The sequence below is a fragment of the Loxodonta africana genome, chromosome 3 (assembly GCF_030014295.1).
Source record: "Loxodonta africana isolate mLoxAfr1 chromosome 3, mLoxAfr1.hap2, whole genome shotgun sequence".
NCBI classification, from domain to species: domain Eukaryota; kingdom Metazoa; phylum Chordata; class Mammalia; order Proboscidea; family Elephantidae; genus Loxodonta; species Loxodonta africana.
Genome location: NC_087344.1, coordinates 180289455 through 180313822, shown reverse-complemented (window position 1 = coordinate 180313822; position 24368 = coordinate 180289455). Strand labels below are relative to the sequence as shown.

General features: G+C 39.1%; 1 protein-coding gene across 4 annotated transcripts in view; it reads right to left on the bottom strand.

Moving 5' to 3' along the window:
* RPRD2 (regulation of nuclear pre-mRNA domain containing 2) overlaps positions 1-18588 on the bottom strand; it is a 116554-nt gene extending 97966 nt beyond the window's left edge. The window contains exon 1 of one of the 4 annotated variants that reach the window (XM_023547372.2): positions 18343-18588. In XM_023547372.2, coding sequence (XP_023403140.2) covers positions 18343-18547 — 205 coding nt within the window. In that variant the 5' untranslated portion in view covers positions 18548-18588. The remainder of the gene's footprint in view (positions 1-18342) is intronic. The other 3 variants (XM_003409497.4, XM_023547373.2, XM_064282521.1) reach the window with 3 other exon arrangements.
* Positions 18589-24368: the final 5780 nt, after the last annotated feature.

Below are 24368 nucleotides of genomic sequence, written 5' to 3'. Positions count from 1 at the left end.
TGTGTTGTGGTTGGTTTTTATGTCTCTTTAGTCTCTCCCAATCTAGAAAAGTCCCTTCACCTCTCACTATTAAATCCTTTAAGAGTCCAAGTCAATTGTCCTGCACAATGTCTCACATAGTAGGAATCATCCCTTTCTTCAAGAGTAGATTCAGGTTAAAATTTCTGGCATTGTATACCGCCCACTGCATCACATCAAGAGATACATAATTTTCAGGCTATTCCACTATTATTAATGCCAAACTCCATGTCCATGGTAAAGGCGTATTTCTCTCCTTGTAATAAATTAATTAATCTATGATCATCAGTTTGTGATTAACAATCCATGGAGTACTACTTTTGATTACGAGAACATCCTTTTCCTCAAGAATCAACCAATGGTTTTTAACGTTCATTGGCTATCCTTGCCTGAATCAATTATATTATGTTAGGGGTTACAAAGTGGTGTTTTCTATCATTCTTTCTATACTAAGATGACATTCTTCTCTTTTTCACCCCCTCCCTGTTCTCTGTCCCTCTTTTCTTTTAATGAATATAACTATGGACTCATGGATTTTTTTCTTCATTCTTTACTGTCACTCTTTTCCATGCTCAAATTTTTCCACATTCAGCCAGTAAAACCGCCTTCCAGCCAGTTCTTAAGTCCCTTTGATATGACGCCATTCATCTTTAAGATGTGCCATTGGCCTGGTACTTTCTTCATAGAAATATTTTATAAATTACTGATTCAACTTGGTTAGTACTTACAAAACTATTTGGATTTTCTAATTGCTCTTGTGTCATTATTAATTAATATTTTATAGCAATTTACCCATTTCATCTGGGTTTTCAAATTTATTGGTATAAAGTTGTTCATACCATCTTTTCAGCTCCTACTTTATTTGTATGCATGACCCCTTTTTCATTCTTAATATTGTTTGTTTAGGCCTTCTCTTTTTTCTCCCCCTTGATCAATCTTGATAGACGTTTACCTTTTATTAGGCATCTTAGTTTTCTAGCGTTGCTATAACAGAAATACCACAAGTGAGTGGCTTTAACAAAAACTCATTTTCTCACAGTTTAGGAGGCTAGAAGTCCAAATTCAGGGCACCGGCTCTATGGGAAGGCTTTCTCTGTCTGCTATATGGAGGAAGGTCCTTGTCTCTTCAGCTTCTGTTCCTTGGTTCCTCGGAGATCTTCCTATGGCATGGCACCTATCTTCTCCCATCTGTGCTGCTTTCTTGTGTGCCTGATCTGCTCTTTCACATGTCAAAAAGTGACTGGCTTAAGACATACCTGTGTGGCATGGCCTCATTAACGTAACAAAAATCCCTTTTCCCAAATGGAATTGATTACATCCAGAGATATCAGGGTAAGGATGTACAACATGTAATTTTTGGGTGTACAACACGTAATTCAATCCATAACACTAGGCATGTTGAAGAATCACATTTTGACATGGCTGATTTTCTCTATAGGGTCACTATGGGTTGGAATCGACTCAATGGCAGCAGGTTTGGTGTTCTGGGAAATTTTCTCTATTTTTCTTTTATATTCATTAATTCTTTGATCTTAATTTTATCTCTTCTTTCCTTGTATTTTCCTTGGATTTACTCTGTTTTTGCCTAATTTTTTTTTTTTTTTTTACAAAAGATGCTTAGCTCATTAATTTTCAGCCTCTTCTTTTGTTTTATAAATTTCCCTCATGTATAACTTTACTGCATCTCAGCCCAGACCTCTTCCCTTAACTCAAGGTCCTTATCTGTCTACTCTATGTCTCCACTTGAATATGTAATAAACATCTCAAAATTACATGGTAAAAACTAAACTCTTCATCTACCCAGAGCCTTTGCCACACAGTTAATGGCAATACCATCCTTCCATCAACTCAGGCCACATACCTTAGGATATCTTTGATTCCTCTCTTTTTTCTCACACCATATCCAATCTATCAGAAATTTGTTCTACCTTCAAAATGTATCCAGAAACCATTTACTTGTCATCTCTATTCCTATCGCTGCAGTCTAAACCACCATCATTTCTCACCTAGATTATTACGTTACTCTTCTAATAGGTCTCTCTGCTTCTATCCTTTCCTCCTTATAATTTAATCTTACCACAACGGTGGGTGATCCTTTTAAAACTTAAATAGCTTTAATAGCTTTGCTCGGTATACAATTCTAGATCAACAGCTGTTTTCTCTCTGTACTCAGAATACTTTATTCCAATGTCTTTCAGCTTCCATTTTTGCTGTTAAAGTCTACTATCAGTCTAATTGTCATTCTTTTGCAGGCTAACTGTTCTCTCTAGTAGTTTTTAAGAGCTTCTCTTGGTCTTTCGTATTTCAATTTTACTATGAAGTGTGCAGGTGTATATTTCTTTTTATTTAACCTACTTCATATATATTATGCTTCCTGTATCTGTATATTCATGTGTTTCGTTATTAAAATTTCTCAGCCATTACCCTTCAAAAATTGCCTGACATCCATTCTCTCCTTCCAGGGTTTCAATCTCAATCATACATACTTTAACCTTATTATATCCTTCCCATCAACTTATCTTTCTGTGTTATGTTCTGGGAAATCACTTCATGATTTATCTTCTAGTTTACTAATCTCCCTTTGTAGTTTATCTATTCTGCTTTTTAACCCATGCACTTGAGTTTTAATTTCAACAATTAAATGTTTCATTTCCAACACTTTTCTTTGATTATTTTTCAAGTCTGTATAACCATTTCTGAAAGTCATTCATTTCTTGTTTATATTTTAGATTCTATTTTTATTAATTTAAGCATATCATACATGGTTATTTTATATTTTGTATCTTATCATTCCAATAGCTTAAGTCTCTGAGGATTTATTTCCACCAAATTTTACTCACAGCAGCTTATTCCTTTGTGGGTTTTTTAAAAATTGTAATCTGATATCTTGCTTAATTTTATCTATGGGAATTCTGAGATCCCAGTAAGAGAACACTCTCTCTCAAAGTGTGTTTGTACTTGCTTTTGCCAGAGTGGTCAGAGGTGATACTGACCATGCTCCAATTTAGCATCCTTCTTAGAAGGCTCTTCCATTTTGTTGTGGGCCCAAGGCTTATTTTCCCATTAGTGCCACACTTGCCCTAAGGGCAACCCTGTCTGTCCTGTTTGCTCACAGCTCATTCTTCCTGTTTCAACTGACTCTTCATCAACTATTGTCTGAGGGTAAACCCTTGGTGAGCTCCCTTATTTCTTAGCATTCCCAGTAATGCATTAAAAATTTTGTTTGTGATATCCATTAAAGAAGAATTCCAAATATTTTATGTAGATACTGCTCCTTCAAGGAGGTGGAAAGTAACTCTCTACCCCTTAAGTGTTGGCTGTGCATAGTGACTTCTTCTCAAAAATACAGTATGGTAAAGGGGGAAAAAGAGTAACTTTACAGTAGAGAAACCTGACAAACTACCTAAGCCAGGTGATCAAGTTAGTATCTTCAGTTAAAAGTCATACTGACAGCAAATCCTTGATGTGATGTGATAAGAACTGCATTTTACTTCTGTGGTCTTCCTCCCACAAAGCTAATCATAAGGAAAACAACAAACAAGCCCATACTGAGGGATATTCTACAAATTATCTGATCAGTACTCCTCACAACTGTCAAAGTCTAGAAGAACTTTAAGGGACATGATTAAGTGTAATGTGAAATTCTCGATGGCATCCTGAGATGAAAAAAAGATATCAAGCAAAAACTAAGGAAATCCACATATAAAAGAATGGACTCTAGTTAGTAATTATGTATCAATATTGGTTCATTAATTATAAGAAATACACCATAGTAATGTAAGGTGTTAACAATAGGAGAAACTGGGTCCAGGGTATAGAAAAACTGTACTATCTCTGCAACTCTTCTGTAAATCTAAAACTATTCTAAAATAAAAGGTTTATTTATTTTTTAATCTTGCAATTTCTTCAGAATTCAGTTGTATTTTTAGTGGATCCTACAAAACATCTAGTCTGTCATATCACCAAAAACAGAAGTACCATTCACCCTTCAGCACAGTACAATCATGCTCTTTCCCAGAACCATGCTCCACTGAAACTCCTCTGGCAAACGTCGGAGAAACCGCTTCATTCGGATCATCTCCTCTCCCTAGGATACCTTTTGTTCTGCTAACCCATGAAACTCTGGTGTTTCCCAGGTTCTTTCATTGCCTCTATTCTCTTCTTTGGATCCTTAGGTGGCACAAATGGTTAAGAGCTCCACTACTAGCCAAAAGGTTGGCAATTCAAACACACCCAGAGGTACCCTGGAAGACAGGCTTGGGGATCTGCTTTCAAAAGGTCACAGTCTTGAAAATCCTATGGAGCAGTCCTGCTCCGCACACATGGAGTCACCATGAGTAGGAATCCACTCAACAGCAACTAACAACAATAACAATTCTCTTCTCATTTAACACACCGGGGCCATTAAGTACTCACCCATTAACTACCATCCACATGCTAACAACAATTCCCATCTACATCTTTACTCCAAACCTCTCTCTCAAATACAATATAAGCCAAGCCAAGCCTGTTGCCCTCGAATCAATTCCGACTCATACTGACCCTACAGTGGTCATGAATTTATCTCTTAAATTAGACAGACCTACTTTCAAAGCCCAGCTTTTATTTCCAACAGCATGACCCTTTCTAAATAATCTTTCCTCATCTATACAATGGAATAATGACAGCATCAACCCCTTCAAGGGTTGCTGTCAGGATTATACGGCATAACGCATGTAAAATTACTAATACAGCATCAAGTAGACGTTGTTGTTAGATGCCGTTAAGAGTCCGTTTCGACTCACAGCAACCCTACATACAACAGAACAAAACGCTGCCCGGTCCTACACATCCTCACAATCCTTGTTATGTTTGAGCCCACTGTTGCAGTTACTGTGTGAATCCATCTCATTGAGGGTCTTCCTCTTTTTTAGCTGACCCTCCACTTTACCAAGCGTGATGTCCTTCTCCAGGGACTGATCCTTCCTGATAACATGTCCAAAGTACATGAGATGAAGTCCTGTTTGTCAACAGCCAATGGTAGGATTATCAAGGCTAAACCTAATTACCTACCAAGCAATTCTTTTCAGATGCTGTACAAACACTCCAATTCCATATATTCAAACCTGTTCTCATCTACCTCTTCTTCCCAAATTCCCTATCACCTAAGACAGAATCCTTCTTCCAAGTTTTCCTCTAACGTCACCCCCAACATCCATTTGATCAGCAAGTTTTGTCAAATTCTACTTTCAAAACACCTCTGGGATCTTTTCTGCCCTCTCCAATACCACTGCTGGTGCTGTTGTTAGGTGCTGTCGAGTCAGTTCCAACTCATAGCAACCTTATATACAAGAGAACGAAACACTGCCTGGTCCTGTTTCAATCATTCAAGCCACTGTATCAATCCATTGCATTGAGGGTCTGTCTTTTTTTTTGTTGTTGATCCTCTATCAAGCTCTTTGTCCTTCTCTAGGGACTGGTCCCTCCCGATAACATGTCCAAAGGGCGTGAGGTAAAGACTCGCCATCCTGGCTTCTAAGAAGCATTCTGGCTGCACTTTTTCCAAGACATATTTGTTTGCTCTTCTGGTAGTCCATGATGCATTCAATATTCTTAGCCACCACCATAATTCAAAGGCACCAATTCTTCTTCGGTCTTCCTTATTCATTGTCCAGCTTTCACACGCATATAATATGATTGCAAATATAATGGCTTGGGTCAGGCACACCTTAGTCCTCAAACTGACACCTCTGCTTTTCAACACTTTATAAAGGTCTTTTGCGACAGATTTGCCTGATGCAATACGTCATTTGATTTCCCGACTGCTGTTTCCACGGGTGTTGATTGTGGATCCAGGTAAAATGAAATCCCTGACAATTTCAATATTTTCTCCATTTATCATGATGTTGCTTATCGGTCCACTTGTGAGGATTTATTTGTTTTCTTTATGTTGAAGTGTAATCCATATCGATCTTCATCAGTAAGTGCTTTAAGTCCTCGTCGCTTTCAGCAAGCAAGGTTGTGTCAGCTGCATACTGCAGGTTGTCAAATGAGTCTTCCTCAAATCCTAATGCTCCGTTCATCTTCATATAGTCCAGCCTCTTGGATTATTTACTCCACATACAAATTAAATAAGTATGGTGAAAGGATACAACCCTGATGCACACCTTTCCTGATTTTAAACCATGCAGTATCCCCTCATTCTGTCTGAACAACTGGCTCTTGGTCTATGTACAGACCACTAAACCACTACACTAATTCAAATCTTCACCATTTGGTTGTGTTATTATAATGGTTCATAACATTTCCCCCAAATATGTTACTGTTTATTTTTACTGACTGTAATACCAGCTTCAGGTACTGCAGTTTATTGTGCTATTTTAATCACCAAAATACATTATTTTTGTTGGCATAACATCAAAGCAGTTTGTTCATTCTTCTTATCTTCAATCTCTTCCTCACCTACTCACCTGCCCCATCCCTCACACTTTCACCAAAAACTCCCACCAGTCAGTCCTCATTTACTACTCACCTGGGGGAAACTCCCCTGATGCACTCCCCTCTACCCCTGGCACCTCCCCCTTAAAGGCTCAGAGTATGGGCTAGACTGATAGAACTCTCCATAACAAAGGATCTCTCCTTGGAGGGGGAAAAAAAAAAAAAAAGATTAGACCTCCATTAGAGTAATCTTTCCCATGCTGGCTAAGAAAAAAAATGAAAAGTTCAGCAATTTTGAATGACTGAACAGAGGCAGATGGTTCTGAAAGCACTACTCAGGGGAGTTATATATGGCAGGAGGATACTGAAGCCCAACTCAACCAGGTACACACGCGGCATCTGTAAGGACGCCTGAGGCAACAAGGTCAAAATTAAAGGAAGCAGCAAAGCCAGTAGCAGCTATTGATTTATATTAGAATGACACCTACACTTAATATTTGTTTTATAAAAATATATTTTACTTAATATTCTAGAATATGATAATTTTAAAATAGGAAATGTATTAAATATTTGACCTCACTGATTTATTTTCAATTTTATGAAATTTAAAAATTTGCATAAAATGCTAATACTACATTAATATCAGTATTACAAAAAAAAATTTTGGCCCAGTATTAAAACCACTACTTATTGTAGCTTTTTGTGCCTCTACAAAGTTACTTTATTTAAAATATACTACTCCTTCCTTATGTTTTAAAATTCATGCGTTTTACTCCTTTTCTTTGTCTTTTCCATCCTCATTTTGCTATGTGTACCTTCTGGTTGCCACTATTTGCTTCTGATTCTTTCACATCTCTCCTTATATCTGAGATGCCTTCTGTCACATGCTTCACACTGTTTCCTCCATGAAGCCCTTCTTATGGTACACAAATATGAACTGGTACTCTGTGCTCCATAACTGAACTACAACTCCAATTGAGGGTATCCTAGAAAAAGCTGCAAAAAAAAAATACCCCAAAGAGTATTCCATGCAACACTAGTCACATGCAATGGACAGAAAGAAAATGATTTCATGGTCAAATAACCAAAACCAAAATGTTGACTATCTAGCCCTCTTGGAAATTCATGAAGCATTTTAGTAAAGGTACTAAAGTCCAGCAGCATGAAATCTGGTTTAACTTTAATTTGGTAGTTCCTTTTACCCTTTGATGGTGAAACCCTAAACTGAACATCAAGACTTTTTGGGAAATCCTGCTGTAAAGAACACAAACTCACACTATGTCATTTTTGTTCAATTCTACATTATAGTTTCTCTACAGCTTATCCACTCTTGTCAGTTATGCAGAGGTACTGCATATGGCAATCTAAGAAAACTAAGAGGATAGAAATTTCCAAGTTATGCATTCTTTGGGCATTCACTAATTTTAACATGAAAGGACTAAAAAATCCATGCTCATTCCTATGGATTATTAAACTTAAAATTTCACAGCATGCAGAACAAACTGGAAGAACTTGAGCAGACAGGCCTAGATGAAACATGACGTAATAATAAATACATATAACGAGATAGATTTAATAACTGCATTTTAAAGTAACAACAAAAACCCATTGCCATTGAGTCATTTTCAACTCATAGGGACCCTAAAGGACAGAGCAGAGCTGCCTCATAGGGCTTCCAAGGAGCAGTTGGTGGATTCGAACTGCAAATCTTTTGGTTAGCAGCCTGAGCTCTTAACCACTGTGCCACCATTTATCGAGCTTTCTAAATGTCAGGTAATTAAAAAGCACTTTATATAGAATTATTTAATCCCACCAACAATCATGTACAGTGGGATGTATTACTATTATCCCCATTTAAACGCTTTGAGAGGTTAAACAGCAACCATAAGGTCTGACTCCACGTTCTTTGCCAGTTAACCACTATCAACACTGTATGACTCCCTACATATGTAAATCTAACATACACCTCTGTAGCAGTAGTCCTCAAGATGTGCTCTGGAGTCAGAGTTAGGAAAGATTCATTAATTAAGCGTTTACTATGTTCTAGGCCCTCTTCTAGGTACTGAGGATGTAGTGATGAACAAAAGAAATTCCCTGTCGTTATAGGCTTATGTTCAAGGTTTGTGGTGAGGGGGTGTGTGTCTCACTAAAGGAGCAAATAAATAAATACACAAGGTAGTGTCTCATGATAGGTAGAAAGGTCTGGCAATCTACTTCCAAAGATCAACCAGTGAAAACCCTATGGATCACAACAATCTGATCTGCATCTGATCATGAATCCCCAGAGAGAGACCAGGCAGCATTTCCTTTCATTATGCACGGGCCCGCCTGGGGGGTGCTGGCTCAACAAAGCAGCTAACAATGACATCTTATGATGAGAAAAGCTACAAAGAAAATAAAATAGGGCAATGTGATAAGAGACTGAAGGGCAGGGAGAAAAAGAGCGGGCTCTTTGGCTAGGGAGGTTAGGGGTCCAGCCTCTAAGAACAAAACATTTGAGCTGAGACCTGGAAGACAAGGACATCAAGGTAAATTTAAATATAATTTAAAATAGAAAATTTAAATTTAATATAAATGGTAGTGTATTTTTATGTTTGTATTTGATAAAATAAAAGGTTGCAAATATAATCTCATAAATAAAAAAAATTAACTGGTTGACAGAATAAAGTCTGGAAACCACTGAGCAATATGCAGTATCAAGATGAGAGACAATGGATGTGTATATTATAGAAACTTGGCAAAGATCATTCTATATGCGATAAAGCAGTAGTTCTCAAACCTTTTGGATTCAAGATCTCTTTACACTCTTAAGAATTATTAAAAACCCCAAAGAGCTTTGTTTATGACGGTTATATATATGGCTATTTACTCTATTAGAAATTAAAACTAAGGATTTTTAAAAGTATCTTCTTATTAATCATTAAAAATAAAACAAATCCATTACATGTTAAAGGAGCCCTGGCAATGCAGTGGTTAAAGCACTCAGCTGCTAACCGAAAGTTCAGCAGTACGAACCCACCAGCCATTGCTTGAGAGAATGATGTGGCAACCTGCTTTCGTAATATGATATTTTTATTAAAAATAACTACATTTTGCAAAACGAAAAAATCTAGTGAGGAGAGTAGCACAGTTTTGTATTTTCTACATGTAAATTAACAAACCATTTTCAATTCTGCGGTCCAGTGAAATTATCATCATAGACAGGCATGAGGCTGCTTGGGAACCATTCTACTATATAAACCACACTGCCTACCAGCACTATAAAACACCAATATGCTTTTGAGAGGAGTGGAAAGCAGTCTACATAATGGCAAAGTGTAGACTATGGAGTCAAAAACCGCTGAGATATGAATTCTGGTTCTATTCTTACTAGCTGTGTGCCTTAAACAAGTTATTTAACCTCATTGAGCCTTCAAGTACTTCATTTATTATCACTTACAATGTTTTCTTTATTATTTTGCCTGTCACCAGTGCAGTTAATTTTACATGTATATTACTAATAGAGGAGCCCTGGTGGCACAGTGAGTAAAGCACCTGGCTGCTAATCAAAAGGTTGGCAGTTCGAACCTACCAGCCGCTCCATGGGAGAAAGATGTGACTCCATGGAAAAAAGATGTGACAGTCTACTTCCATGAAGATTTGCAGTCTTTGAAATCACATGGGGCAGTTCTACTCTGTCCTGTAGGTGTAGGATCAGCATGAGTTGGAGTCGACTCAAAGGCAATGGGTTTTTACTACAATCTGTAATAAAAATTATATAGTGCTTACCTCATAAATTGTTATATTAAATGAGATCACATTATATTGTTTAGTATTACAGCTATTTTATTACTAAGTCTATCAGTGACATATTGTGAAGTTAACTACATTAATGACTGGAAAATTAATAAAGACATTATTAAATAATAACAAAGCACTTGTAAACCACTCGGGCATTCAACCTACCACAGCTCTTTTTTTCTCCCACTCACTCTCACCCTCTGCCTACATAAAACAAATACAAAATTAAGCTTATGCTTACTACAGATAATCTATGTATGATATCTAATAAGTGTGCTCAGAAAATGATACTACTGTAATTGTAAACACCACAACAAGCAAAAAGTCATACCTCTTCCTAAACTATTACAGCATATAAGAACTCATACTATCATACTTCCCAGAACCAGTTTTTGTTCAATTCTTATCTTAGTTACCAAATGTTAAGTTCCTTATAATTCCAGCTCTTTCAGCACTCAGTACAGGATTTTGCATATAGCAAGCAGTCAGTATTTTGAAATTCGTTATCTGAATTCTGTACCTTTAGACATGAAAACACACTATAAGAGAACTGTTAATCATTGAGGTAACACTGACTGCCTCCTGGCCACAGAGATCATTATTTTAAAATAATGCATCATGCTACATCTAAAAAACTATCATGTTGGTAAAGGAATGCAAAAATCACTCACAACCCATTTGGTCTTTTTTAAGTTAAAAATAGTGTTAAGTCATAATTCCTAACATTAAAATACCTATTTTCTTCTAACAGTGCAAATTTTACTAAAGGGTAATAAACGCTACATATTTCAGGTTTAAAAAAAAAAACCTAAACTCATTGCCATGGAGTGGATTCTGACTCATAGCGACCCCACAGAACAGAGCAGAGCTGCCCCATAGGGTTTTCAGGAAGGTGCTGGTGGATTCGAACTGCTGACCTTTTGGTTAGCAGCTGTAGCTCACTGCAGCTCTTAAGCACTGCACCATCAAGGCTCCGAATCTCATGTAGTTGGTACCAAAGAACTAGAAAGTGAAAGTGACTGAAATTAATCACTGGAGTGTGAAGGAGGAGGAAAAGAGATAGGGGAGAAATAAAAGGCACAACTAACCCTGCTAGTAAAATTTAAACCCAGCACATTAAACATTTTATTTCTTACATCAAAGAGCCTCTATTTTAAGGTTTCTCTAAAAATGACGGGAGAATGAGGTATTTTTAAAATAATCTTTACCTTAGCCAGAAAAACTTTAATATTCCAAAGCACATATGAAATCATCGCCTTCTCACAGAAGGAGCTAACTAGGTGCTACTACTTCCTCCACATAATGTGCAAATGTGCGATTCTCCAGCGTTCTATACGTAAAATTGGTGGAGTGTGGAGACAGAATTGGAAAGCTCTACAAATCACCAACTACTTTCCGTTTCTTTGACAAACAGATAAGAATTCAGTCAAGCTGGTTTGTACAACAGTGTTAAATTCTTGGGTAATTTTTACCAGCCTTCTGAGCTCCTTAGGAGTCCCGCTGGCGCAGCATTTAAGCACTCAGCTGCCAATCAAAAAGTCTGCAGTTAAACAGGAGAAAGAAGTAGCAGTCTGCTTCCACAAAGACTGTCCCATTGCGTTGACTCCGACTCCTAGAAAGCCTATAGGACACAGTAGAACTGCCCCATAGGGTTTCTAAGGAGCAACTAGTGTACTCGAACTGCCAACCTTTTGGCTAGCCGCCATAGCTCTGAACCACTATGCCACCTGGGCTTCCTCTGTAAAGATCACAGCTTTGGAAAACCTGTGGGACAGGTCTACTCTGTCGTAATGGGTCGTTATAAGTTGGAAACGACTGGACGGCTATGGGTTTGGTTGGTTGTTTCCACATATTAAACCTCAGGTATCCTTACTTGTCAGTTTAAATTTTAAAACAACTAACCCAAATCTCCCCTTTGACTTTTTAAAGTACTGCTGTAGAACAGTAAACACTTTGGGAAAGTTAAAAAGTGATCATAACTGATTGACAAAAGCCAAGAAGGAAAAGGAGTTTGGACTCATCTATTATTTATTCGTTTACCAAAGGCATAAAGCCAGATCACTAAGAATAAAATCAATAAGCCTGCACTCCCCCCAAAATTACACAATATACTCACCCCTCCACTAGAGGCAAAAGTGATATTTAATTTGGGGGTGGCCCCTTTGAGCAAATTTTAATATTAGAATTTTTCCACTACCATTGAAAATTTCCTTTTAAGATATTATTATAAGATAGAATCATGCAAAATTTGCCAACACCGTTTCACACTTTGAGTTATGGGAGTGTTATTTGCTACATTTAGCTTACTATGGGATCTGGTATACCAAAAATTATTTTTTACATATTGCTTCAAACAACACAACTGAATGAACCACAATGGCTTTCTTGTAAAGTCTCATAATACAGGTAAAAAGGTTTAGCATTTATCATTACAATAATTACGGCCTTATAATTAAGGTAGTTCCGATGTTTTGAAACACTCTCAGTAACCATGATAAATATTACATCTCTAAAAAACCAAGGGCAATGAAATGAAGAAAAAGTGACCTAAGCATCCTAAGGGGGAGGCAGAGGACATATAACACAGTATTAATTTTATAACTGTGAAATTATAACAGAGCTACCGGTCAACTAATCCAGGAGTGCCATTAAGCCTAAATGAAGACTAGAAATAGGCAAAAGATCAAAACAGATGTATGACTTCTTTGGGAAGCTGAGATAAGGTTTAGCTTGGACTTCAAAAAGAACCTAAGCCAAGAACATGCTAGATCACGTAAGCAGAAAAAGGTCTCTAAAAATACCAAAAGGCCCCAGAGCCTTCTCTCTGGACCCCTTCTCTATCTACATCTACTACTCTATCTTACTACACTTCTTTAACTACACTCACTCCCTAGCTAGAAACCCTGAAGGCATAGTGGTTAAGAGCTGCAGCTGGTAACCAAAAGGTCAGCAATTAGAATCCACCAGGCTCCTTGGAAACCCTACCGGGCAGTTCTACTTTGTCTTTTAGGGTTGCTGTAAGTCGGAATCCACCTGACGGCAATGGTTTTGGTTTTCTGGTTTTACTCCCTAGTTGATCTCCTTCAGCCTCATGGCTCTAAACACAATCTATACACTAAACAGACACTCTGTGGTGACTGCTGCAAAACTCTGTGAATGCACTAAAAACAACTGAATTGTACATTTTAAATGGGTTAAAATTTATATTTGTGGATTTTATCTCATTAAAGCTACCTAATTTTAAGTTCTCTGCACTGTAGAAAATATTTTATGAGTAGGAGAAGCTGTACAGTGTCGTGGCTAGGAATGCACACACTCTAGATCCAGAATGCACAGGTTTGAATCCTAGCTCCACCACTGCAACCATGAGCAAGTTACTTAGCCGCCTGGTGCCTCTGTTTTCTTATCTGTAAAATGGGGGTCATAATAGTACTTCAGCGAGTTGTTGTGAAGATTAAATGAATTAATACATGTAAAATTACTAGACTAGCGCCTGGCACACAGTAAGCTCTCAACAAAAATTAGCTGTAAAATTATTACCACCTTCATGGTCCACCTAAGGATCCTGAGATCCAAACTGAGAAGCCATTGTCATAGGTCAAAAATGGTAACTGCACTTTGCAAATTCTCTGCAACAAATAAATCTTGTATGAAGAACTTTTTTTCTAGTCCAGGTTCACATAACAGTCTCTCTTATGGAAAAAATACCAGATTGTACTTAGATTTGCTTCAAAGTAATGTGGTGGGGAGAGAATTTATGGGACAGATGAAAAATGTTTGTCCATGAAGTTGATAACTATTGAAGTGATATGATTGGTAGAAGAGGGGGTGTCATTACTTTTTGATTTTTGTACATATTTGAAGTTTGTACCAAAAAGAGGTGGAGGGAAATCTTAACAGATTTTCTGCTCTTTAACTGATGTGCAATTACTCTTCCACTTTCCTTTGTGCCCTGGTGGCGCATATGGTTAAGTGCTCAGCTGCTAACTGAAAGGCTGGCAGTTTGAACCCACCCAGCGGCTCTACGGGAGAAAGACCTGAGGATCTGTTCCATAAGATTACAGCCAAGAAAGCCCTATAGGGCCGTTCTACTCTGCTGCGTGGCTCACTATGAGTTGAAATAGACTCCACAGCACCCAACAACAATTTTTCTTTACTTCCCTCTTCCTTTCCTTCAAATTTAGAAGAAGGGCCTGGTTATCTACTTCTGAAAAACCACCCATTGAAAACTCTATGGAACACAGTTCTACTCTGACACACATGGGTCATCATGGGTTGGAATCAACTCGACATTAACTGCTTCCCCCCCTGAAAAAACTCACTTAAATTCTCATATAATCTTCTAAAACAGACCAACCCATTCAATGGTTAGAAACAAGACAAAATGGAGGTGTTATGAACATGTTATTTTCCATTTTATCCTACTAGCTCTTCCGAGCACTTGCTGATTCATAACAGAGATATCAGTCCAACTCAACTGCTACTGACTGGGAACATAATTTCCAGCACTTCCCAAACAGAAGCCCTGGTGGCACAGTGGTTAAGAGCTCAGCTGCGAACCAAAAGGTCGGCAGTTTGAATCTACCAGACACTCCTTGGAACCTCTTATGAGGCAGTCTACTCTGTCCTATAGGGCCACTGTGAAATGGAATCCACAAGACAGCAACAGGTACGGGTACCCAAAACAAAGTTCTTCTACAATTATTTTAAATACTCAGGATCTTACGACTACTTGTATCCACATCATCATCACTGTCACTATAAACAATCTGAACGCTTTCCATGTGCCCTATGCTAAAATATATACACTACCTTCTTTAATCTAGAAAGTAATCCTACAAGATATAATTACTATCTTTACTCACAAATGAGGCTTACATAAATCAGATGTAGTGTCACCTAGGTATTAAGTGATGAGTTAAGATCCGAACCTAGGTCTTAAGTGTAAAACCTGTGTATTTCCACTTTTCCATAACGATTCCCATTGTACACTAAAAACGAGAGAAAGGAATAAAGTATAGAAATGATAACCTTGCCAAATTAAACATCATGTCCATATAAGAGCCATATCCTGAACCTGCTGACAACCATGCCAATCATTTCTTTCACTAAATTATAAATGTCTCCTTCCAATAAGCAGAAATCAAAACAATTCTGTTCTTCAAGTTCTTGATTAACTATTTTAACAAAATAACGTTGGCAAACATTTACCGATTGCATACCGTGTGACTAGCACTATTCTAGTTGCTTGAGGATACAGCAGTGAACAAGACAGTTGAGAAAGACAAACGATAAAAATGTAAACAAAAAAATGAGGTAATTCCACATACTAAAACTGAGGTGATACATAAAAGAGTAATTAAACCAACCACTTGAAATAAGGTGATTACGGAAGGCCTCTCTGAGGAGGTGTTATCTGAACTCAGACCTGAATGAAAAGGCAGGAGATGAAGTCTGAAGTGTACAATCTTGCAGACTCTGATAAAAGAAGTTTAGATTTGAACCCTGTTGCAATGAGACATCACTGGAGAGTTTTAAAGCATAGGAATGACATCTGTTTATGCTACTGAAAGATCTTTGTAGAAAATAACGGTAATGAATGCTTCACCTAAGCAAATTAAAAGAATAATATCAGTAGAACCCACCCATCAAGTATAAGTTCAGGGAGACTACTGGCCTTCTCTAAATTATTTCCTTCAAAGTGAACAAAGATCTCTTATTACACATTATGAAATAAAGGTTAAATGAAAATACCTCCCGAAGAGTTAACACAGTTACTTAAATTCACACTGAGGTCTAAATATAAGTTACTAAATAATGGATGTCAGAAGGAAAAAAAGAGAAGACAAAGTGGCACCAGAAAAACGGACAGAAAGGCTGGGAATGCCCAAGATACTTATTTCACAATTTTCCCTAAAGTTAACTTAGAAACCAGACTCAAACTAAAATAAATCCAACTGTAAATGAAATATAAACTTAAATGAAAATGAGGCCCAATGCATAAATTATTCTCTCTGCCCTTTTGCCACTCCCCAGAATACTTCTCTCAAAAGGCTTTATATACAATGAGGCAGATAATGTTCATTAAATGGAAATACAAACCACTATAAATTACCCTTTAAAATAACGATTTTAGGAAGTTAAATTCCACCCTACCAGGAAAACACAGAATTTTAGAAAGCCAAAAGCATGTAACTATATAAACTATACAGAATGCACTTCAAATGAATGACTGCCTTCCTAGATCAATCATTTTTCACTCTTAAGATATCAACAAGGGAAATAAGCTCAAGCACAATATCAACAACAGCACAAGGAGGAAAACTGGCTTCAGTGTATCTCACTATTATTTCTAACCAGCAAAAAAATACTGTAATTGTCACTGGTGATCCCACAAAAGAGATGGGGACCAAATCATTCTTGCAAATACTGTAACCACATAGTTAATGCACCAGAGACCAAAGGTAAGAAATGTTAAACGTTTGTATAATTTAGTAAAGATGTCTTAAAACAGGATGGAGAATATGTTCTCAGGCTCACATCAGCACTACCTGCTACCATTAGAAAACCAAGTATATTAACGTACTAAGATTATTAAAAAATAATGGTGAAAACACTGTTTTACAAAGGTAAATGTGACCACTGTCATCTAATTGATGGAGTCAAATTCTGATCCCACCATTTTATGGTGTAACCTTAAGCAACTTAACATTTCTGAGCCTTAGTTTCCTCATCTTTCAATTGGTGATTAAAAAATCTACTTCTCACGGTTATTTTACGGAATAATGAGATAGATGTATATGTTAAATGACAATAAAGGACTCGGCACATGGCAGATAATATGTGAGTCTTTGATGATGACTGTGATTAGGACTATCTTTATTTGATATCGCATGTTCTAATTTTACCTATTACCAAGAAAGTATATACGTGCTATATTGATAAAAACAGGTAGTTCTGTCTTGGCTCTACTAATTGTTCAGCATTATTAGTCCAAGAACTACAAAATCTCTCTCCCAACAATAACCTTAAACACAAATCAAAGGGGGGCCTACAGTTTTGCGAGCTTTATCCATCTGTTCCTTGAAAGGTAAACACAAATCAAAACACTACAGGGGCAAGAATAAGTGGATGATGTGCCTCACTGGTGACAAGCCATAGACAGGAAGCAGTTAAAGATATCAAATTCAAATAGATATATATGGAGTTAGGGTTAATGCTCTCTTCTCAGCAGGAAGCACAGTGACTTCTCCACACTTCCCTCCTGTAAGATCTGAAATCTTCTGCAAACGATCCATGTTTCCTGACAGCTTAATAGACCTCTTTTCTGTAGTAAAGCAGCAAAGGGGAAAAAAATTCCACGATGAAGACAAAAAAAGTGTTAACTGGAAAAAAAAAAAAAGTACTATATACTCTAAAAGCACATACCCTGTTTTACCTATGAAATTAATTTCAACGTCTAAAAAAGGAATTTAAGATTAATAAAAAGTAGCTGATACGGTTTACACTAAAATGTAAAAGTATTAGTAATGATAGTGACTATAGTATTGCAGTTGTTTCTGGTCAGTTATGAAAAACCTGTATTTAACTTCCTAGGTGGTCACCTCAGCCCTATTTGGAGCTCGTGTTGGTTTTTCTTAACATTCAAGCAGGTAAGGCCTTCCTTATCACACATCACAAGTTTTAGACCAGAGGAAAATAGAGTGGTAGGTGAATTTACTACCGCTTAAACCATAGCTTTTCTCTCATCAAAAAACTCAGAAATTATTAACACGTCAAGGCCTTCAAGAAATAAACGGACGCGACAATTTCCGTGAAGGTTCAGTAAAGTCAACGGCACACCTTACAAAGATCTGAAAGAATACGGAAATCGCTATGGATCTGGGCCCAAGTGCCCAAGGTCACACCAAGCCAGAAGCTAAAAAATTCAAGAAACGAGCCTCCTGCAGTTTAGGAAAACCCTGACTAGGAATGGAGTCTGGGCTTGGGAACACTCGGGTCCAAGCTTGAATGTGAACCACCCCAACCGAATGCAGCGGCTCCGTGGGAAAAGCCCAAGCGTTTCGGACAGTAGTATTTCCTTCCATTTCCCCAGGCTTCCCTTCCCAGTCACCCCCCAACACTCACATCTCCGAAGCCACTTCATCCAATGGTAGACGATAGTACTGTGGTGTTTCTTGTTCTCTATACACCAAGACGACAAGCCTTGAATGGATTCCATAGTGTTGGTTACCGACTGGAATTTTCGATCCAACGAGGACTCCAGAGCCCCTGCCGAAGAGGCCGACGAGGAGGAGGCCTTACTGCTGCCTCCGCCGCCGCCGGCCGCCATCTTCCCGGTTTGCACAAGCGCTGCTGCTCCTCCGGCGGCGGCGGCGGCGGCGGAGGCGGCGGCGGCGACGGCGGCAGCGGCGGGAGCGGGCAAAACAATCACTGCGAGTGCGTGAAAGCCGTAGGTGGGGAGGGAGGCCAGGGGGTGGGGACGGTGCACGCGCTAGGTTCTTCCGGAGGTACGGACCGGAGGACCAGCTGCTGGGCACGCTGGCGGCTCCTACACGCTGCAAGGAGGGGCTGCAGGTTTCGAAGGTTTATCAATATTGTTCAAGGGGTCGTGTTTAAACCAGTCAGTAATCACGGAAGAATTACGCAGAAAACAGGTCCTGCAAAGCCTTTCCAAACGCCTGGCCTCGAAACTAATGGTTTTATATTCTTCGACTCTCAACATTAAGGACCTTCCCCACCCCTATCCCCATAATCCTGTGAGTAGGGGCGGGCGTTAGTATCTCAAATTCAATACTACCCGAGTGGCCCCTCTCAGCTAGAGAAATCTTTCTCCTTTAGATCCCCAAGCACAGAAAAGGCCCAAGGCTACCTAGTCAGGATTTTTTTTGCAACGCAACAGCCGCAAAAGGACAGCAACAGTATAGCGCACGCGCTGCTTGGCCCCACCTCTACACCCCCGCTTCCTTCTCAACCTAGAAAACAGAAGACGTGATGGCGGGGCAATCTGACCAATCAAAGAAGAAGAAGGAGAAGCGCGCGCAGTAGCCCGCAAACACCAAAGGCAAAGGTGGCGCTGCGAGTATTTGTGCGCCTGCGCAGCAGCTCAGTGAGTAGCAAGCGGGCAGGGAGAAAAAGCCGGGAGGGAAGGGTAAAGGGAGTTGGTCAAGTTGAGGAGCGGCTTCGGGGAGGGGCTCCACCACTCCTCCCCGTCTTTTGCTCCGTGGCGGGATCACTTTCTCGAGGCTGTTCAGCTCACGGGACAGGGCCCCCACTGTTTAGCAGCTACTGTTATTGTCCGGCAGCTGCAGGCCCCGCCTCTGCTAACTCCACGGAGCAACGACACAGGGCAAAGCGACTGCCAGCCATCTTGCGGCGCCTCAGATGATGCGCATGCGCCACTTCATCGCGCATTCATTACGCCATCTCCTAGACCAAACGATATTTCGCACTCCGCTTTGGACTATACCATTCACAGTTACTTGACCGTTTGGATTGTAGGAAGAATAAAGTGAAACATTTCCCCTAAAGTTTTTGAAACGAGGAAAGGATAAAAGACAAGATGTGACCTCGCTTTTTGCCAATTATAATACAGTCTCACAATTGCATGATACATTATAGTTTTCAAGAATCTTAGTCTGATACCGTTTAGAACAACTTCAGAATAAGCTTCCCTTGTATCTGCATATGTAAACTTCTCTGAGCAGAATTGGTGCTCTTGTGTTTCCACTGGAGTCCGCGTCTGTTGCAAATAATCAATGAGCTCAAATTCTCATAAGACCAGACTTAATGGTCTGACTGAGACTGGAAGGACCCCGGTGGTCATGGCCACCAGACCTTCTGTTGCCCCAGGACAGGAACCATTCCCGAAGCCAACTCTTCAGACATGGACTGGACTGGACAATGGGTTGGAGAGGGATGCTGGTGAGGAGTGAGCTTCTTGGATCAGGTGGACACTTGAGACTAGGTTGGCATCTCCTGCCTGGAAGGGAGATGAGAGGGTGGAGGGGGTTAGAAGCTGGCGAAATGGACACTAAAAGAGAGAGTGGAGGGAGAGAGCGGGCTGTCTCATTAGGGGGAGAGTAATTGGGAGTGTGTAGCAAGGTGTATATGGGTTTTTGTATGAGAGACTGACTTGATTTGTAAACTTTCACTTAAAGCACACTAAAAATTATAAAAAATAAAAAAGAAAGGCCTGGCAATCTACTTCTGAAAAATCAGACATTGAAAACCCTATGGCACACAGTTCTACTCGGACACACATGGGGTCGCCATGAGTCAGAATTGACGGCAACTGGTTTTTTACTTTACTACTGAACTGAACTGTCTAAGATACATGTGCCAACAATTCCCTTTCATGGTTTGAACTAAAGTTGGATTTTTCTATTACTTGTTTCAAAAACGTTCTAACGAATACACTCATATAAGCTCATATGAGCTCATACTACACTTGCTGAAAAGCTATCAGTAGAATATGCAGATTTAAAAGCCTTCACAAGTTATATTGGGAAAAGGTCAAATCAACATTAAAATCATGAACTTAAAACAACTGATTTTTTTTTAATGGATTAAAATATTCCCCAAATTTTTGTATGTAATTTTTTTATTCCCAATTTGGTTTTGTGCAACCAGAAACTAGAATTTGCTTCTGAGTCACAAAGAGAATCTGTGACTGACCTGGAATTTTTAACGAATCAGGAACAGTTAAAATTCATAACTCACATGGTTTAAGTCATTAATAATGCTTTATGTAAACACCACCTAATTATAGCAAAGAAACTTAGAGGGCATCCCTACAAAGGGTTAAGAACCTAGTCTTGGGAGCTACATCTTGGCACTGATCCTGAAGACCTAAGTGGCTTTAGATCTCTTATTCAGCCTTCTAAATGCTAGTTTCCTCAGTTTTCCCCTACTAAATCTGTAAAATGGAATCGATAAGATAATAACTAACCCACTGGTATTATGAGAAGAAAAGCTCACCTAATGTAAGTGCTGAATAAATGCTGGCTGTTGTTAAAAAAAAAAAAAAAGTCAATGAGCTCAGCCTCTAACTAATAGGTTGAAGGTTTGAGTCCACCCAGAGGCACAGTCTAAGAAAGGCTTGGAGATCTACTTCTGAAAAATGAGCTATTGAAAACCAAATGGAACACATGAGTGAGTAGGAGTTGATTAAGGGGCACTGGTTTTCTTATGTTCCCACTGAACATCTGCAATTATTGTGTTTTAATTTTTTGTATGTCTCCACACTAGACTCTCATGTTTCTTTAGGCAGGGAATCTGTTAAATTCATATTTAAGCCCCCCCTGCAAAAAAACCCATTGACATCCAGTGGATTCCAACTCATAGCGACCATATAGGCTAGAGTAGAGCTGCCCCATAGGGTTTCTAAGCCCGTAAATCTTTACAGAAACTGTCACATTTTCTGCCATGGAGCAGGCTAGTGGATTTAAACCAGGCAGTTAGCAGCTCAGCACTTAAACCGCTCAGCGACCAGGGCTCCTCCAATTCGTATCTTAAAAAAAAAAAAAAAGTTGCCCTCTAGTGGATTCCAACTCATATCTAACCAAAGAAAAATACCAAACCCACTGCCGTCGAGTCAATTCCAACTCATAGTGACCCTATAGGACAGAATAGAACTGCCCCGTAGAGTTTCCAAGGAGCACCTGGCGGATTTGAACTGCCGACCTTTTGGTTAGCAGCCATAGCACTTAATCACTACGCCACCAGGGTTTCCTCATCATATCTAGTATTCACTAATTCGGAGCCCTGGTGGCATAACCAAAACAAAAAAACTGGTTGCTGTCAAGTTAATTCCAACTCAGAGTGAGGCTATAGGACAGAATGTAACTGTCCAGTATGGTTTCCGAGGAGCACCTGGTAGATTCGAACTGCCAACTTTTTGGTTAGCAACTGTAACTCTTAACCACTACACCACTAGGGTTTCCCCTAGTAATAAGCAAAAAGGTCAGCAGTTTGAATTCATCAGCCACTTCTTGAAAACCCTATGGGACAGTTTCCGCTCCTATAGGTTCACTTTGAGTCAGAATCAACTCAACAGCAGGGGATTTTTTAACAGGTCATTCACTAATTCAACAAAAAGTTGTTGCACATCTTTGTGCCAAGTACTGTTCTAGATGCAGAGAGCAAACCAGACAAAATCCCTTCCCTCTGGGACTTAGTGAAGAGAAAGAAAAAAATTAACGATAGACATCTTACTTTGATTTTAAAAGGTTTCTCCTACCCACTAGTCCAAAAATTAACCACAACAGGCTCATCCAAACTGCAAAAGTATGGACTTTTTTTTCACCAGGAACTTTTCTGCAACATTGTACATTCGTCTTTTTGAGGTAAAAAAGGGTAGTCAATAGCTAACCCATTACCTCGTAATTTAATGAAAAAGCCTGGGTTCTTCCTTGATTTTGGTTTCAAGAGGTCTCAAAGCTACAAATGGGTAAAGAGCCAAATTCTCAGGAGTTACTTTTTTAATGCTAATACCAAACCACCAAACCCGTTGCCACTGAGTCAATTAAATGCTAACACCCATGAGCCCGTTGCTGTCCAGTTGATTTCAACTTACGGTGACCCTATAGGACAGAGTAGAACTGCCCCATAGAGTTTCCAAGGACCACCTGGTGGATTTGAACTGCCGATCTTTTGGTTAGCAGCCCTAACACTAAACCACTATGCCACCAGGGTTTTCTAACACCAAAAAACCAAACCCTGCGCCGTCTGGTCAATTCCGACTCATAGTGACCCTATAGGACAGAGTAGAACTGCCCTGTAGAGTTTCCAAGGAGCACGTAACGCTATAGCACTTAACCACTAAGCCACCAGGGTCTCCTAGCACGGTAACCATATAAATATTTCTTCACCATCAGGGCCCGATTAAGGCACTAAACGCTGATAATCTGTGGTACCCCTCCTCTGCTTACTTACATTTGAATGGGATATATAAGTTATATATACACATATTTTATATATAACATGTATGCGTGGGTGTCTTAGCTATCCATGATGTAACGTCTTTTTAAATGTGACTATGGCACTGGGTTTTTTTTTTTTTTTTTAATAATATTAAAGATTTGAGGCAAAAGTTGCATATGCCATTTCAGCAGAATGAGGTGAACTCCATTATAACATTTTTAGTGGATGTGGGGTACTGTCGTGGATTGAATTGTGTCCCCCCCAAAAATGTGTGTCTACTTGGCTAGGCCGTGATTCCCAGTATTGTGTGATTGTCAACCATTTTGTCATCTGATGTGATTTTCCTATGTGTTGTAAATCCTACCTCTATGATATTAATGAAGCAGTTATGTTAATTAGGCAGGACTCAATTTACAAGATTAGGTTGTGTCTTAAATCAATGTCTTCTGAGATATAAGTGAAGAAAACCAGCAGAGAGACAGGGGAACCTCATACCACCTTGAAAGCAGTGCAGGGAGCAGAACACATCCTCTGGACCCAGGGTGCCTGTGCTGAGACGCTTCTAGATTAGGAGAAGATTGATGACAAGGATCCACCCCAAAGCTAATAGAGACAGAGAGCCTTCCTCTGGAGCTGCCACCTGAATACAGACTGTTAGCCTCCTAGACTGTACCCAAACCCAGTGCCGTCAAGTCGATTCCGACTCATAGCGACCCTATAGGACAGAGTAGAACTGCCCCATAGAGTTTCCAAGGAGCACCTGGCGGATTCATAGGAGAATAAATTTCTCTTTGTCAAAGCCATCAACTTGTGGTATTTCTGTTATAGCAATACTAGATAACTGAGACAGGTACTAGGATTCTTACAATACATCACATTTTCCCCATGACCACAATTAAGTGTTCTGGAATTCTCATTCTTCACAACGTTATCCATAATTTGATACAATCCACACAGTTGAATGCCTTCACACAGTAAATAAAACACAGGTAAACCTCTTTCTGGTATTCTCTGCTTTCAGCCAAGATCCTTCTCACATCATATCCCTCATTCCATGTCATCTTCTGAATCCAGCTTGAATTTCTGGAAGTTCTCTGTCGATGTACTGCTGGAACCATTTTTGGATTATCTTCAGAAAAATTTTACTTGCGTGTGATATTAATGATAAACCAAAACTAAACCACCCTGTTGCCGTTGAGTCGATTCCAACTCATACTGCCCCTATAAGA